Source organism: Sander lucioperca, chromosome 1 (assembly GCF_008315115.2).
Source record: "Sander lucioperca isolate FBNREF2018 chromosome 1, SLUC_FBN_1.2, whole genome shotgun sequence".
Classification (NCBI taxonomy): Eukaryota; Metazoa; Chordata; class Actinopteri; order Perciformes; family Percidae; genus Sander; species Sander lucioperca.
The window spans coordinates 10342549-10360059 of NC_050173.1; the positions used below are offsets into that span (position 1 = coordinate 10342549).

Here is a 17511-nt window from a genome sequence, read left to right on the forward strand (position 1 = left end):
TGACTTTCTGTTTTATTTTATCCTCAGCTGCCAGCGGGAACATCCAGACCATTCAACTGCTGTGTGAACTCAAAAGTCCCATCAACCTAAAGGATGCAGTAAGTACTTTTTATTATAACTTCCTCTGTCTTTCTTTCCCAGATTTATTTTTCCTTGCAGGATAGTAAGGGGGCTCTGAAACAGGATGAATACCAGAGAAATGCTACATTCAATTTCATTCATATCACTTTCTACTGTGTTATTTCCAGAGAGGAATGTGTTCAGGGAAGGTTGATCACTCTTTGTACGATTTGGATGTTCTTTAAGATTTACCTGTCTATTGGTCCTGTGTGTGCAACAGGATCTCCCTGTTTATAGTTTGGTCTGTGTCCCTGCCTTTTAAGTTTGTTAAGAGAGCAGACTGCAGTTGTCTCTCACAGCTGTACATCTACAATATAAAGGATCCTCATTAATTGACATTTCCTCTTGTTTGTCCTTCTCTGTTTAAAGATTGATTAATATTGTACACGCATTATTAATATTGTGTATGCATGTATGTGTGAATGTGTGTGAGGTAGGGGGTCAGTCTACTGTGGGAACTCTGCTCTCAAGCCGCAGACATGTGGTCTCCATTGCAGTGACGCTCCATGCCTGTGGTTTTACCCAACTGGGGTGTGTGAGCATATTTTGTGTGTGTGTGTGTGTGTGTGTGTGTAATAGAAAAAGAGAGCAAGTGAGAGAAAAAAAGAGACGAGAATGTGTTGCTTAGTTATTTCTATTTCAAATGTATAACCGGGTCATGCTCGTTTAAGCCTCTGACAACTTGTCAGAGGCTTTTGTTGTGGCTTTTGAAACTGGTTCACACTCCCACTTTGTACCACTGTCTGGCTGTAAGGATTTTAAGGCTGAAGTATAGTGTTTCTGAAATCCAGTTACAATTAGAGCAGGCCCAACAAGTTTTTTTTTTCCCCGCGGCATTTCATGTGGTCTTCAAACATTTCTTCCTAATCATCCAAAAGTTGTTTTTGTAGCTAAAAGACGATGATTTAGTGACGTTTCCTCTTGAAAGGAAGACAAAATGTGATCATTTATTTTTCCAACTATAAACATCTGGGCATTTGTGTGTGAGATGTGAGCAACTCTTTCTGCTGTTAGCAGACATATAGACTGAGAACCACAAAGTCCTCTGGAACATATTGCTGTTTCTTTGCTGAGCAGAACATGCCAGCTTGTTAGCCTCAGGCATGCATCATGGCTGTAACAAATATCTATACCTGATCTATATTTGACTTAAATAAACACACAGCAAGATATAGAAAGGAACAGAGGAACATCTGCCAGGTCTCACATATGTCAGACAAAGAATGTTTATAGAAAATCAAGTAAATGTAAACTTAAATTCTGCTCAGAGACAGTACTATGTAGTGTAAAAGCTTCCTTATGTTTTCAGTTGGAAAGAAATATATTTCTCAGTTACTTAAAATAAGCTCAGCTTTGACGCAATTCACAGATGTGGCCTGGTCATTGTTTGGCATCAATGTGTTTAGTTTGAATGGCTCAAAGATTCTGGGAAGACTGCAAAAGGGACAATTTGGAATACACATGATTCTGTTTTCTTCAAACCAGGTGAGAGTCGTGTATCTGGTAATATACCGACAATACAGAGTATAGCCCAATATTGATATTTGAGAGTTTAGAAAAATCCCATAACGATATGTATGCCGATAGTAATTTCCGTTTAATATACAGTATATAAACAACATAAGTATGTTCATATCTGCAATAAGCTAATATCAGCCTGGGCAATGTGTCTGTCTAGCTCTACTACAGACTGTTGAATTAAGTATTGCAAAATGACATAATTGAAAGTCCTGAAAATAACAACCATATTTACTGCTGACACTAATCAAAATGTTAGCCATCATCTTAGCTCAGCAGTTCATGTCATACAGGGCTCAGGAAGACCATCGTAATAAAAGTTAAGCTCTGTGGGAGTGTTGATTTTATCGGTTTATTCATGTTAAACACAGTTTGCAGCGTGCTGTGGTCTGATTGGGAATCATATAAGAGTTCTACATGACAAAATAAATGACAGTATGCATGTGTATTCTAGGCAGTATGGTAAAAAAGTTAAATGGGCATGAATCAGTTGTAGGCTGGTCCAATGGACATCCACATGTCAGGCTTGGTGAGTGATTCATTACCTTACCTAGCACTGAAATACAAATTTAGTGGTATTCAGATGGAGTTGTACAACCTGGGAGTGAGGACCTTGCACAGAGTTGCATGACAGGATAGGAAAGAAGAACAAAAACAATTCTGTCACACAACATTGTAAATATTTCAGAGTATTTTAACCTCTTTAGGCCTCTGAAATGAATTAAATGAAACAATCTGATCACATTTTGTTTCAACAGTTCACAGCTCACTGACATAATGCAACATGTGAAGAAAGGTCACAAATAGACATTATTTATTTTTATAGGGTTGCATGCTAATGAGTTGAGAACCAGTGTTTTTTAGTATCGTAATCCTCATTCAGCAGCACATTAAGTGATAGAGCTAGCACGATCACTTTCATTTCCACTCACCTGTCATTTTTAATGAATAAGAGGTGGTATGAAAACAATGCAGTGTGTCACATGTTATACTAATTGATAACCTTGTGAAATATTCATTCACAAGGCTGTTAAACAGACATGTACTTTGTGTACAGTATCTATGTCTACACAGCAACCACCACAGAGAGTTAGACATATGATTATTCTTCTTTCTGAAAATTCAACACTGGTCTATTTTGTTTATCACAAGTTACCGTTTTAAAGCCAATTGGTGTTGTTTGTGTCCCATTAGGAGTGTGTCAAGCTTTAAACAAGGACATGTTTGTTTGTGTGTGTTTGCTTTGATTGACAGGCCTCTTAAATGATCACACTTTGCTGTGATGGCTGCTGCTCTATGTCAGCTCTGCCCAGTCTTACCGTTTACAGTTTCCCAAATTTGGTATTCTGGCTTTAAACTGACAAGATGGCAGCAAGTTGTAAACACAACTCAAATAACAAAGTGTGGACAAACGTTTATACACCTGTGCTCTCACATTCATCCACACAGACAGACACGGAATCTATTACCACGAGAAGACATTTTTCTGTCTTTTAGATTCCAGAGAAGAAACAGTTCAGTAGAAACACAGACTGAGCATAGCAGACACAGGCCTGTTAAGGTCTTCAGCAGAGCTTAGAGGAACCCACAACATAGTTTTGTTCTCTGTGGTGTATGGAAGCAGCAGCCTTGTAATATAAAACACAAAGCTATGCTGACACAGTTTACGGTTTCTTGACATTCTTTTGCTCCAGTTGGACATTACTTTGGATTTTTTTCTCCCCTTTGTTTCACTCACACAATATAAATGACCCGTGGAGATGTCTATTCATACAGTTTAATACTGAGTTTCTTATCTGTTGTACTAATGTCATCTTAGTGGAGATGATGTTCTGGCCTTCCAGGCTGTACACCACCCTCCACAAGCCCAGCCAATCATATGTTTAGGTTCGATTTAGGTCATAGATGGTTAGGTTAAATGTCATGCTTGGGGTTACGATCTGTCAACCATGGTAAAAAATGTGGGATTATGTCACATGAAATACTGCCTCAGTTGCCCAACTCAAGGCAATAAACTCTGAGTCAGCCCATTCATTTAGAACTGTACTGTAAATATGTCATTTTGGTGATTTTTCCAAAATCTACTCGTCTCTCACCATTGGCTTTTCTGTTTCTCTGCTGGGAAATTCATTTAGGAGACATCCACTCCTTTTTCACATGGATCTGAGATTTCTCTCACCACACAGACACTAACTATACTTCATGTCCAGGCCCACGTCCTGATGTCATGAGATAAGTTATGTAGGTGTGTCTGTGTTCTGTTGGTTTGTGGGACCTCCATAGTATGATTTTAGTCATATATCTAATGTTATAATGTCTGTTTGTTCCAAAGGACGGACTCACCCCTTTGCTGTTGTCAGCCAAACACACTCATGCTGAGGTGTGCAGCACTTTGCTGGACTGCGGTGCTGAAATCAACACTTGTGACAACAGCGGCAGGTTAGGGTACACACAGTCAAGTCCACACACAGAAAATCCAGATATGATGTGTAACAGTAGTGATGTCTGATTACAGACACTTTTTGGATGATGGATAGATGTTGCATTGGTGATCAATATTTGTTCTACTCTGTGTTGCAGGACAGCCTTGATGCTGGCCAGCGAGTCTAACGCCATTTCTGTTGTCGAAGTCTTGGTTCAGCGAGGAGCTGATCTGTCAGCTGTAGATTCACAAGGCCATGATGTTGTACACTACGTCAAGCTATTGGGCAACTCTGAGGTCAAAAGTGCTCTCATTGCTGCACTGCATAGACAACAGGTCGCAGGTAAGAGTTATGCAAAGTCTCTCTCTCTCTCTCGCTCTCACACACTCTCGCCTCTGTGTGGCAGAGATTTGTACTGCTCTGGTTTCGACACAAAGTCAACACTGCCATCTGGAGGAGTTCTCCCATACATACTCAGAGCAAGCTTCTCTAAATGAATGCAATGTCACCTCTAGTAGAGAAATTTAAAATATCTAAAGAGTAAGCTCTATTATCACTTCTGTTTGACTTTTTTTGTGTCAATTTTTGATGTTCTTCCTTTTTTCCTTTGACAGATACAAAGTCTCCTAGAAGTCCTCAGGTAACACTTCAGTCTGTGTTTTTCAATAGAGACAGAGCCTATTTAAGCCCCGCCTCCACCGGAGGAGAAAACAACTCTCCGCTCTCTATTGACTTGTATTGCGTTAAGGTGCCTCCTTATCAATGCCGTCTGCTAGTAAACAACAGAAAAATGTCTGAAAGCTGCTGTGTGGTGATATGCACTACCAAAAATGAAAAGAACCCATAACTTAAGTTTTTATATGCTGCTGAACTGAAAAACTGAGGTTTTATTTAGACAAAAGTGGATACAGGCGTGAGGAATCAGCAGGAAGAATGGGAAGACTTTGGGATCCTGACACTAACCTAACATTATGCCCAATGTTATGTGTGCAGAAAGCATTTTGTTACCAAGTCAAAATGTCATTTTTAAGGCTTACTATATATCTGTAAGTTAAGCTAAAGCATTTTGTACACAGTATGGAACAAGTGTTACAGTGGAATGTGGATAAATCAGAAAGCTGTAGTATTATGTTTGCAAGTGCCTTAGCTTGCTAATACAAAGCTAACATTAGCTTACTAACAGCTAACTTGTCCTCTAGTAGACATAGGTTGCTAAAATAATCAGGTACTTTCGTTAGTGTTTCAGCCATTAGTTGCATAATGGCGCAGATTGTTTTCCCCTCCGGTGGTGCGATACACTCTGTCTATACTTTTCTCTGGAAGTCCTTACAAACACGCTATTAAAGTTACTAAAACACCTGAACTTACAACTAATCAACTATTAATAGTGAAAGTCTAAATACATTTTTAGTACCACATAGTGAGGAAGAGCTGAAGCCAAATTGTCTAATTTTATAACTACAACTCATGGGTTGTAGTTTAGTATCAGCGTTTCTTATGTGTTGATATTACATTTCATTAGCTTGTAAAAAAAATAAATATTTTAGAAGCTATTTTTGGAAAACAAAACCTAAGTCTTACTGTAGCCTTCATTGATTGACCCTACTCCTACTAACCAGCACTGAATCACTCCTTTCTTTTTCTCTTTCCGTTGCCTTTTTTCTCCTATCTCTTTTGCTGGCTCCTCAGCATGATCAAGTAGCTAAACTAAGTGATGAACGGATCACAACTCCCAAAAAACGAAAAGCACCTCCACCTCCTATTAGCCCACTGCAGGTAAATGCACGTGTCTCTTTGTATCTGTCTGCTTGTATCAGTTTGCCACTCTTTATATTAATGCATGTCTGCAGTATATTCATAAAATGAGTAGTCAGACCTGTATGTGTCTGTTTACATAATACCAGTTATATTATTGTTCTCTCCGTCAGCCAGTCTCTCATTAGTTTATGGTTGCCTAAGTATAACAAAGTATTTCACCCATGTAGTATGTTCATTTAATTTATGTACTAATCTGCCTTTTGTTTTCCAGGGGTTAGGATTTAAAAATGTACTTAATACAAACATCTAGGGCACTTAATTGGTATAGCAGGACATTAGCATTTTGTCCCTGAGGTTTCTGTACAAACAGATTATAAAGATACTGCACTAATTTGTTTTTAAAGCTGCACACAAACAAATCTCAACATTTTTCCAACCAAGTCATGATAACGTTTTATGAGGAGAATAAATCCAAAAACCAATCAACTTCACCCTTCTATAGAGCTCTGGACCCTCTTCTCCTTCAGTCCTTACCTCTGCTGGGACCCCAGGATCCAACAAAAGTGACACTCCCAAAAGATTCAACTACAAGGTAATATAAAGCACATCCTTTAAAACAACAATGTGCCTTCTTCAGGACTTAAAATAGTCTTATTTATTAAAATAAAAATTTAAATACATGTACAAATATTTGATTATATAATTATGTAAGGGATAATGTAGCGAGGTGGTCATTATTGCGAATTATTGCTTTTGGGGACAGGGTGATGCAGGACTTGAATTAGGGTCCTGCGTCACCCTGTCGGGATTCTGATTTGCAATAATAACCGGCTTGCTCCTAATTATCCCGCGTATTACACGGCTTATAACACGGCTACTTATACAGAGGTTACCAGCTGATAACGCCTCCCGGTCGGGACGGTTAACTTTACTGCTGATAAGCACGGCTCTCCAGCGGAAGCCAGGTCGCCCCGGTGAGTGAGCTAAACATAGAGCTAACTAATGCTCTGTTAGCACTGTTGCCATTAGCTCTGTTAGCGATCCCTTTTTTTTCTCTCTCACACTTTGTGATTCACTGATCAGCTCCGTATGAGCACAAATATTTATTTTAAAAAACGATTTTATTGAGTCAAAAATAGTCCGCCAGAGTCTATTATTAGAACTCCATCTATTTCTGTTATACAGAAATAACAGACTGTGGATGCCGGGATTAACCAATCAGAATCAATTATTTAACAAGGCCGTGTAATCAATAAAAATATTCAATAAGCCCCAAACCTGCAGCAAATGCCTTTGACCCTGTATCAGTGGTAATAGGAAGGAGACCCACAGGATCCATAGAAAAAATACAGCATATTATGTAGCAACTTCAACTTATATATTAAAAGGTCCACAAGACCAATTAAAATGTGTAAATACACAATTAGGTATGGTACATTTATAAGTAGGTTAAATCTCAATAAACAGTCGATCAATGTGACGTCAAATATGCAACATTCTTAAAATTCAACTCCAGAGATAGACATTTTGTACATAACTAACTCATGATTTATGACCAGTAGCATCTCGTGTGTGAATAAGCTAAATTCTTGCCTTCAACCTCCATACCCTTTTCCCTCTGTTTTCCTCCTTCTCACACCTTTACTCTTTCTTCTCCTTGTCAATCATTTGCTCTTCTCCCCTCCCACATCTCTGTCCCGCCACGCCTCCTTTTTCTCATTTCAAAGGAGGATGAGTTGGTTAGAGGAACGACACTGAGAGAGGAGGTCGAGAAGCTCCATGAGGAGAGAAACATGTTGCTGGAGACAATCGAAGACCTGAAGCAGGCGGTAGAGCAGACGGCGACTAGTCCCGAACTGGATACAAAGGTGATTAATGACTTAAGCAACACTATAGTGACTGGATTTATATTACAGATGAGCAGATTTGAAAACAGGTGTGGTGACTCGAGCAGTCTAAGTAAATGACGTCAGACTTTTAGTTTGAAAAGTAGAGCATTAAAATAAAGTGTAGAGGACAGCACATGCATTGAGTATAATTACTGGTGTATAAACATATTGTAAATGAATCTTCTACCCAATCCAACTATTTGGATGAAGAGAATTCAAAAACATTTTACGCTAGACATAAATGGATATTTTGACATGGTGGCTATTTTGATTCATTTTTAGCTTTTTTGTTCATATCACAAGTTTCCTAAAAGTCTTTCTGGTTGTTAAAATCTTAAATTATCACTGCTTTAGTAAGTGTACTACTATACTCTGACAAAAGACAGGTGTGTATTGCTGAACCTTTTCACCTTGGGCATTCTTGAAGGAGGTCTAACCAAAGCTTTAGACGTGTCATAACTCGTTTTGTTTTTCAAGTAGGTAGCTTGTGGTCCTTAACGTTGCTTTTCTGTCTCTGTGTGCCCCTGCATGTAAATGTATGTTTGTGTGTGTGTGTGTATGTGTTGACAGGTCGAGCACAGTTTTACAGCATCTGCAGCTCTGGTTTCTGCTCTTCAAGCCAAGATTAACACTCTGACTTTGGAGAATCAGCAACTTGCAAGCAAACTCAAGGTATACAAACCCATTCATTCACGGTCCTAAGGTTAACCATAAACCAATGAATGAACATACTCAAGGTAAGGGCAGCACACTGTATATAAGCAACTGCTGCACAGTCTTCATGTAAGACACAAATAACCTAAACTATAGCAAAAAATAATATATAACAAGGCAATGCACAAATAGTGTTGATATTATACAACAATACTAATGATAAATTAAAATAGTCCATTAAAGTAATATTTTAAGGAAAATACAAGCACAATAGGTACATATTTCCAAGTCTGTCTTAAATAAAACAATACTCACATTTCCATGTGTACATTTAAAGACGTACTGGTCACTGTAATCATCCCTAATGTCCATGCTGGCTTTGAAGAGATCTTCCTCCTAATGATATTCCAATATTGGAGTGATGGGGGACAAAATCCACAGTTCTTCCTCTGTGCAAAAGGAAAAATAAAAGTTTAAAAGATGACCAAAGGTAATAGAAGTCTGAGTTATGTGATCAAATCAACAGGTTATCTTCCAAAGTTACTGTAATTTTAGTACAAAATTCACTCTTTATTTTCTTGATTACTCGCCTATAAAATGTCTGAAAATAGTGAAAAAAAGTAAAATTTCCCGCAACCCAAAGTGATGCATTTAGATTTAGAGCTTATTTTATTCAACTGACAATACAAAACCCAAAGATATTACGTTTGCTATTATATACGACAGTAATTTTTGCTTAAAAAATGAAAATAGTTGCAGACTAATTTACTGTCAATCGATTAACTATGACCTAAATCTATGACCTTAATCTAAAGTATTAATTCATTTAAAAAAATATAAAAATGAGAAATAACATAAAATCAGAAACTTGCAAATTGAATATATCATCAACATACTCAAAAACTCACATTAACGAAATGGACGTATATGTGTAATTAGTGATTTCACAGAACCTCAAATGAATTAATCCTAACCCATCATAAAAGTACCGCAAATAATATACATTTCAAGTTATCCTCCCTTTCCTATTTCAGTTTTATATGCAGTAAATTCCTTTTTCTTTATATTAGTGCTGCATTGATTAATCGATTTGTTGATCGACAGAAAACTGGTTGGCACCTATTTTGATAATCGGTTAATAATTTAAGTCATTCTTGAGAACTGCGGTTCTTGGTCCCCTTCATCTAATGACAGACTTTAGTCACAAGGTTTTAGCTGATTTGCTTTGTTAGTGAGATTTTTATGTTTCAATCCCTCGCCTCACAGAAACATCCGTCCCTTCAAGGAAGTGAGGACCTAAAGGACACCAGTCGCCCAAACAGCATGGCCTCCAACTCCTCCTTCCACTCCACCCAGGATGAGTTTGATTCACTGCCACAAGTGGAAAGGGAAGATGGTTCAGGCGGCTTTTCTGTCAGACGGGAGGAAGAAGAGGGTGAAGGAGGGAGAGGAGGGAGCAAAGAGGAGATCAGACTGTTGCGACAGGCGCTAGAGAGCGTTCAAGTGAAACTGCTGGAAACCAGGAAGGAAAACCGCTCGCTTCAGGCCCAGCTGAAACCTGAGCGAGGCAGAGAAAGAGAGGAGGTTGAAAACGTGGATGAGAAAGGAAGAGAGGAAGAGTTGATGGAGAGTCTCGCGGAGCTTCAGGCAAAGCTGACAGACACTCAGGAGAGATACCACCAAGCTGTGGAGGAGGTGGAGGAGCTGAGGGTGCAGATGGGAAGAGGAGGAGGTGAGCTGATGGAGAAACAGGAGGTCCAGAAACATACATCATCAACACTTGAACATGAAGTGAACCAGCTGAGGGCCCTGCTCATCCAATCAGGATCTGAGCAGGAAAAAGCAGCTGAAAGAATCAGACAGCTGGAGGGGGCGCTGAGTGAGGTGGAGGCGGAAAGACGGTGCGTAAAGGAGAAGGAACAGAAGACTGCACAGATTGAGGAGCTGTACAACGAGGCACAAGAGGAGATTAGGATGCTCCAGGTGAAAATGGGTCTTTTTTCTCTCTGAACTTCTGTATGACTGGAAGGGCAACTTCAACAATTTTACACATCAAAGCCTGTTTACATATCTCAGGGAAGTACGACTGCATCTAGAGGGAGCTGCACAAACTCTCATAAATTGACTCAAGTGATGTCACTGGCCTGGCTTTTAAAGGGAATGGGAGATGACACAGATTGGTTTATTGCGTGTTACGCCCAAAACACACCTATGATTAATCAGGACACTAAGTACAACCCTTTTGAACCATGCGCCTGGCGCGCAGACCCTTTTTTCCGCCGTTAAAGTAGCAAAAGTGGATTCGTACACACCCTAAACGCACCTGCGCCAGGCGCTTCACGCAATGCTCTTAGATTGTTAAAATAGTAACTACAAGTTTAAAAAATGAAAGATATCTGGATGTGTGGAGTTAGAAAGAAGTGAGCTTAACCAGATCTCATCTCTGCTTAAAGCTAGTGGCTCGAGGCTACGTTAGCCACTACTAACACAACACACCTAAATCTCTGACTGAACGGTCGACGATCGAGTTGCATTGTGGGTAATGTACACTAAATTGGTAGGGAACTCTTTGAAGATATAGAAGAGCACAGGTGAAACTGCTTCAACCTTGATTTATCCATTTTCATTATCTTTCAATTATTCTTTTTATTCTACTTACTGTGCAGGGCTTACTTCTTGAGGTCAGTGACATGTTTCATACTTTTCCTCTTTAATTTGTCCCTTCTTGTTGTTGTTTAGGAAGCTCTGAGGGGCACAGTGCCAGTTGAAGCTGCAGCCAAAGACTTTGAAGAAATGAAAGCTGAGCTAAACGAGGTAACTGCTGGGCTGCAGCGCCGCTTGCTGGAACTCTCACACTCCTACAGTGAAACCAAGAGTCAGCTAAGTGCTGCACAGAAACAGCTGGCTGAGAGCAGTGCAGCCTCATCTCCCTCCTCAGAACAGCAGCAGGTCCAGGTGCTGAGCAGTAAGGTAGAGGAGCTGCAGGCGTTGCTAGCTGAGACAGAAAAGAAGCACTTGGCTGCTCAAGAGGAGATTTCACTGCTGAGGCAGGAGGCAGAAGCTCAGGCACAGGGCTCTGTGACCCTCGCCGACCACACACAGGTGATGTCATCTCTGGGTAATGCCATCAAAGAGTTGGAAAGCCAATCAGAGGCCCTGAAAGAGCAGCTACACCAGAAAATCTTGCAAGTGGAGGCCCTTCAGAACAGGTGAGGAAGAAAACTGATGTCACATGCGGTTGATAGATGCATCTTTTTTGCTTTTACTAGAGACTACAGCAATTAGAATAGCACTGGAGGATTGTATATAAGTACACTTGTTTATGTACAATCATGAGTTACCTGTACTTTATTTGAGTATTTCCAATTGATGCTACTTTATACTTCTACTCTACTACATTTGAGGCAAATAATTTACTTTTTACTCCATAACTTGTTTACAATCCAGTGTATGGGGCTACAAGGTGATTGATATGAAGATTGGTTCTCCTATTGTAGTGATATTGTAGGCTGATAAAGTTGACCCTGCATCAGAACTTGATGGTCACTAGTAAAACAACTTTGGCAGCTTTAATAGTTTTCTTGTCTGCTAGAAAAAAAATGTACTCCAATACTAGTTGTCACCACATGGTTCTTGTGTCTATTTCACAAAAAGGCTGACAGCAGAGAAAGATGTCACCCCAGATGGTTCAGTCTCCCGCGTGGAGTATGAGACCACACGAGAGCAACTGGAGGGTGAGGTGAACCGCCTGACGCAGCTCCTCCAGGGGGCCCTCAGGAAGCAGGACGAGATGGCTCTGGAGGCTGCTGATGCATGGCAGAAGGTGAGAAGAAAGAGGAGCCTCAGATGTCCACAGAGGAGGACTGTTAATTATCTCTCCTGATATAATTTTGAACCATGCATTTCTCACAACATACCTATCAACACTCGTGTCCATCCTTCAGGCACGGGAGAATCGTGCAGAGTGGGAGGCCCTGCAGGAGCTGGTGATGTCGAGGGAAAAGGAGAACCAGACGCTGACCACCAGGCTGGCTGAGTCCCAGGATGCTGTGTGTCAGCTCAAACAGCTGGTGGAGAACCACGTTGCCTCAGAGAGAGAGAAGAACAAGAGGGTCAGTAATAACCTGGTAGCCACTGTAGAAGTACCATCACTATTAGAGGCACCGATAGTTGATTGGTGGAACTATCGTTATCGGCAAAAATCCATACCGATGGTTGCGTCCGTTGCTGGAGCGGCTGAGAAGCATTCATTCATTACACAGTACGCGAGAGCTGAGAAGGGTCTGCTGGCATCATGCATTACAATAGCGGCCTCTAGAGGCAAAATAAAAACTATCACTGATGCCTGGTGTTGTTTATTTTCGACACGTGTTACTGCGCGCTGCACGGAGAGCACATGCTGTGCGGAGAAGGCTGACATCAGATGCTCGTTTAAAGCATCGACAGCAAAAAGGTATGTACAGTACATATTAATTTGTTGAATAGATGCTGCATTAGTAGAGAAAGAACAGCACAACAGTATATTTGTTTGCTTTCGAGGCTGAGATGACGCTAAACATTAGTAGTAGGCTAACTTACCTCAAGCGGTTAAAACACTGACAAAAATAAACGCAAGTCCGACCCAAATGTCAGAATCAGAACCCTAAAGGATCGTCCACGATCCCAAACGGCACCTCCGATTCATATTTAGATCATTTAATAACAGTTAAACGTAGAGACTTACTGATTGCTGGGAAGTGGGAAAGATAGATCCCTCCAGGTCAGTTACCGTTCTAAACCGTTCTACAGAGAAGACAGTACAGAGTTTGGTCTAGACCTACTCTATCTGTAAAGTGTCTCGAGATAACTCTTGTTATGATTTGATACTATAAATAAAATTGAATTGAATTGAATTGAATTGAATTGCTGCAGCTAAAAGCTAACGAGTTAGCCGTCACAGGGGTGTCTTTGGTGTCTTTCTAGCCTCTACAGGTGATTTTCTATCCAGCCTGGAACTTGTGCCTTTTTTCGGGGTTGTTGAGCATTAAATCCAAACTGTTACATCCAAGATTTATCCACTTGATGTCCATAATTCATCACGTTTTCGGTCATTTCTGCCGCTAACTCCGTGCTACCCATAGACAGTAGGTGCTACCGACAAGGGGATCTCCCATGATGCCTTTGTTTATGTTTTCAACCAATGGGAAGGCAGGTCCGTCACACATTGCCTTATATGGGCATCCAAGCAGTATATATATATATATATATATATATATATATATATATATATATATATATATATATATATATATATAGTATAAAGTGGGAAAGATAGATCCCTCCAGGTCAGTTACCGTTCTAAACCGTTCTACAGAGAAGAATGGCGTCACTGTTTTGAGATTTGGCATGGGCCTTTTTTGAAGAAATGTAAATAGTTTGTCCTTTATATGAATTATAATGCTCATTATGTTTATTTTTGCACTGGATGACTCCAAATATGTAGAACTGTTTTAGACAACACACATGCTTGTGTAGCATTGCTGTGGGTGTAATATCAATAAATATGACATTATTATTTTGATTATTGGCAAAAGCGTCTGGACTTTTTTTGAAACAATGTATGTATTTTGTCAACTGTATAAGTTATAAATACTATCGGTCGATTAATCGGTTATTGGCAAATACGGCCCAACCTAGGTATCGGTAAAATCCACTATCGGTCGACCTCTAATCACTATTGCAGTACTTTACACTTTAGCGGTGTCTGTCCAACTCTGTACTGCTAGAAACATAATTTAGAAATTGGTCGTGATATACTTTCAAGTCAAACTAAACTTGAGACAGTCTAATCAGGGCTCTGTTTTTTCCTGTTATCATACAATTTTATCAGACATAGAAATAATCCCTTTAAAGTTCATTGTTTCATTAACTGCATGTTTTATGTTTTTTCCTCTCAGATAGATGACCTGTCACGGGAGGTGGGGAAGCTGAAAGATGCCTTAAACAGCCTATCACAGCTCTCCTATAGCTCTGGTTCTCCCTCTAAGAGACAGCAGCAAAGCCAGCAGCTGGAGACGATGCAGCAACAAATCAAACAACTACAGTACCAGCTAGCTGTAAGATTTGGTCAACATATTTTTTAGATAGAACAAATGAGCATATTGTACTTAGAATGTAAAGTGTATTTACCTCATGTCTTCTTTTTAGGAGTCGAAGAAGCAGCACCATGAAATAGTGTCAGTCTACAGGATGCACCTCCTCTATGCTGTCCAGGTAAATCGATCCATTAGTTTGCCGAAAGCATACAAAGTTTTCGACTCAAATTGTAAAGGGTTCACCTGAATGATGAATACACATATTGTTCTCACTTACCAGTTGTGGTATCTAGCCATGGGGGGGGGTAGGGTTACAGCTCGTTTTGGGCCTCATCCAGCAGAACAAGCTTAGGGATAGGTCTGCAGAGCTTGCTAGTTTTTGTCCGCACTTGCACTTGTCGTACGAACCCTTTTGAATCTGGCAAGATAGTTTGGGTTTTATTTGCCAAGGTTTTGGAATCAATTTTCTGCCTCCATGCGTCAGCAGAAATCTCAGATGGCCTTTTTAAAATCTGGACAAATCAACCAAACCCAATTTTTGTATTGAACTGGCCCTTTAGATCCCATAGTAATTTGGGTTTCACATACTGTGTATTTATTTTAGTTAGTTTACTAAAGCGGTGCCGTGTGCCTTTAGGGTCAGATGGATGAGGATGTCCAGAAAGCCTTGAAGCAGATCCTGATGATGTGCAAGATGCCAAGCCAAGCCAAGGAAGCCTGCTAAGACCCACTGGGCCTGGTTTCCCAAAAGCATGTTGTGAACGAAAATGGGAAGTGAACTGCTGCTGTCACCAGTCACCACACGTCCTTTCGTCTGAATTCACACATTGCATATGCTATGTGCCAACACATAGTGCCTCTGGATAAACCTTGAGTATTTGTTAATGAGGAACAGGTTTACAATCAAGTTCATTGCCTTTGCTAATGTCATTTTGTCACCTTGATCTAAAGGTCATCAATCGTATTATGGAAGATGTTTTTGGGAAACCTCAGCCCAGCATACAGATACTGTACATCAGCCAACAAATCAATAAGTGTACCAAGTGGTTCCAGCCAAACGTATAATCTCAGAATGTGCATGTTAACACTAAACTGTCAATGTACAGTAACCTTAAATCACATGCAGTTGAACAAGCGTGAAATGCAAACATATATGTACTCTGACATATACATACATGTGTGCACTAATCTGAAAACAGTGAGTTTGATGTGGTTGGTTTCTGTTACAATGTGCGCTTAGAGAAATAGACTTAGTTGGCACTGCTGTTGCAAGTATCTTTTTTATGATACAACAGTGCTAGTATTATTTTACATGTCTAAAGGTTTCATGGTTGTCAACAGTTTCCTGTTACAATCTAAATTATTTGTGCCCTCTTAACAATGCATGTGACTTTGCTCAACGCCAGCCCAAAAATCACATAGAAATGTTTTTGTGGTCGCACTTCTATGAAGAAAAAGCTCAATACTGTTTGTATTGCTATTTTCCTGTTAGCACAAACATTTATAAAAAATGTATTTTACTGAATTGTATTACCATGCCATGTTTTCTAAAATACTGTACTTTATTGAAGAGGTTTGATAGCTGTATTTTTGATGGCCTTGTTTTGTGTGAATGAAATTTCATTTTCCTTGAGTATAACGCATTATTTGGTCTAGTGACACCTGAATTAGTTCATTTTCCTCATTTAACATATAAGGGGTTGAATATGATGTTTACTGTAATACAAAAAAACATTTCAGTTGTAACAAATGCCCAACAGTATGGGCTCAATATTTTGTCCTTTTGACTCAGAGGAGAGTTAGGAGGTAAGATTTGTAGTTCTTACATTTCCTATTAGTCTTACACTTTAGGTCTTTTGTTAAGCAATTTCTAACTTGAAAAGCAAAATGTGTTGTCTGAAAGCAAACTGTTGAGTCTGCTGTCATGTGCCTGTAATCACAGTATTTTTCAGGCTCTGCAGTACTTTAAACTGTGAATTACCATCAACATCAGTAATTCTCAGTTGTAGATGCCAATTTCACCAGGCTTCCTTGTACTTATTATTTATTTACATTTACCAGAAATATTTTTTTCTCTCTATTTGTGATGCTCCCATCTTCAGTGTTTCTTTGTAGGTACGGATATACACTGTACAGTATACATTTCAAATGCATTTTTTGAATGTGTCTTCTAGAGGCTCCTGAACTGTTTTCACATCACACTCCTTTGCGTTAGTACTGTACTTAGAGCCATATGCACTTGGATATCACCCTTCTTCTAAACAGTGTTTCAGATTTTTTGAGAACACACCCAACACTAACGCTGTTAAACTTTTGTCACATTCATTTGTATATGACTGACTGAAGCTCCCTCCCTTGTCAAACACTCAGGAACTTTTTTTACTGAACTGATTTACACCTGACTGAGATTTATTAGAACCTGAGTAGTCTGGCCTAACAGATGTACATTGCTAGGATAAAGCCTGAAGTCCCTCCCCTCTCGCTATCTCCGCTATTGCCAACAAGCCAGAGCGTTATTCCCCCTATCCCAGAATAGACGGGCAGTGTATCTAGACCATACTCCAGCACTGACACAGCGCTGTGGAGATAGGTCTGGCAATGTGAGACTAGATGCTCAGTAGAGCTTTTTAGGGCTGCTCGATTATGAAAAAAAAAAAATCATAATCACAATTATTTTGGTCAATATTGAAATAACAATATTTAACACAATTACTCATTGATTTTTGGAAAGATGATGGAATTATTGAACTTAAAAAAAAAAAGTGGAAAAAGTTAAACAAATCAACAGTGAAAACACCTAGAACTGTGAAATTTCTTTAATACTTTTCCCATTTGAACATTTTTGTTTTCATTCAGAACACAAGACAAAATAAGAGTTTACTTCCAAAACCTAATGTGCAAAATAATCTTTTTTTCTCGATTATTCTGTTTTTGTGATCATTAGGAGCCGAAATCGTAATCACAATTCAAATAATTGCACAGCCCTTGAGCTTTTGCTTTATTTCATAGGTTGTAGAATATCAAACAACCTCTCCCTCTTTTTCCCTCTAGGCCTTGACTGAAATGTTTTGTAAC

General features: G+C 39.5%; 1 protein-coding gene across 2 annotated transcripts in view; it reads left to right on the plus strand.

Annotated features, from left to right (window-relative positions):
* Nucleotides 1-17221, plus strand: part of rai14 (retinoic acid induced 14) — a 43547-nt gene extending 26326 nt beyond the window's left edge. Inside the window, exons 7-21 of one of the 2 annotated variants that reach the window (XM_031277850.2) lie at nt 28-98; nt 3971-4077; nt 4219-4403; nt 4676-4701; nt 5751-5837; nt 6322-6411; nt 7547-7687; nt 8279-8380; nt 9629-10345; nt 11102-11571; nt 12017-12185; nt 12307-12474; nt 14299-14457; nt 14549-14614; nt 15074-17221. In XM_031277850.2, the coding sequence (XP_031133710.1) occupies nt 28-98; nt 3971-4077; nt 4219-4403; nt 4676-4701; nt 5751-5837; nt 6322-6411; nt 7547-7687; nt 8279-8380; nt 9629-10345; nt 11102-11571; nt 12017-12185; nt 12307-12474; nt 14299-14457; nt 14549-14614; nt 15074-15160 (2645 nt within the window). In that variant the 3' untranslated portion in view covers nt 15161-17221. The remainder of the gene's footprint in view (nt 1-27; nt 99-3970; nt 4078-4218; nt 4404-4675; nt 4702-5750; nt 5838-6321; nt 6412-7546; nt 7688-8278; nt 8381-9628; nt 10346-11101; nt 11572-12016; nt 12186-12306; nt 12475-14298; nt 14458-14548; nt 14615-15073) is intronic. The other variant, XM_031277852.2, reaches the window with a different exon arrangement.
* The last annotated feature ends 290 nt before the right edge of the window (nt 17222-17511 follow it).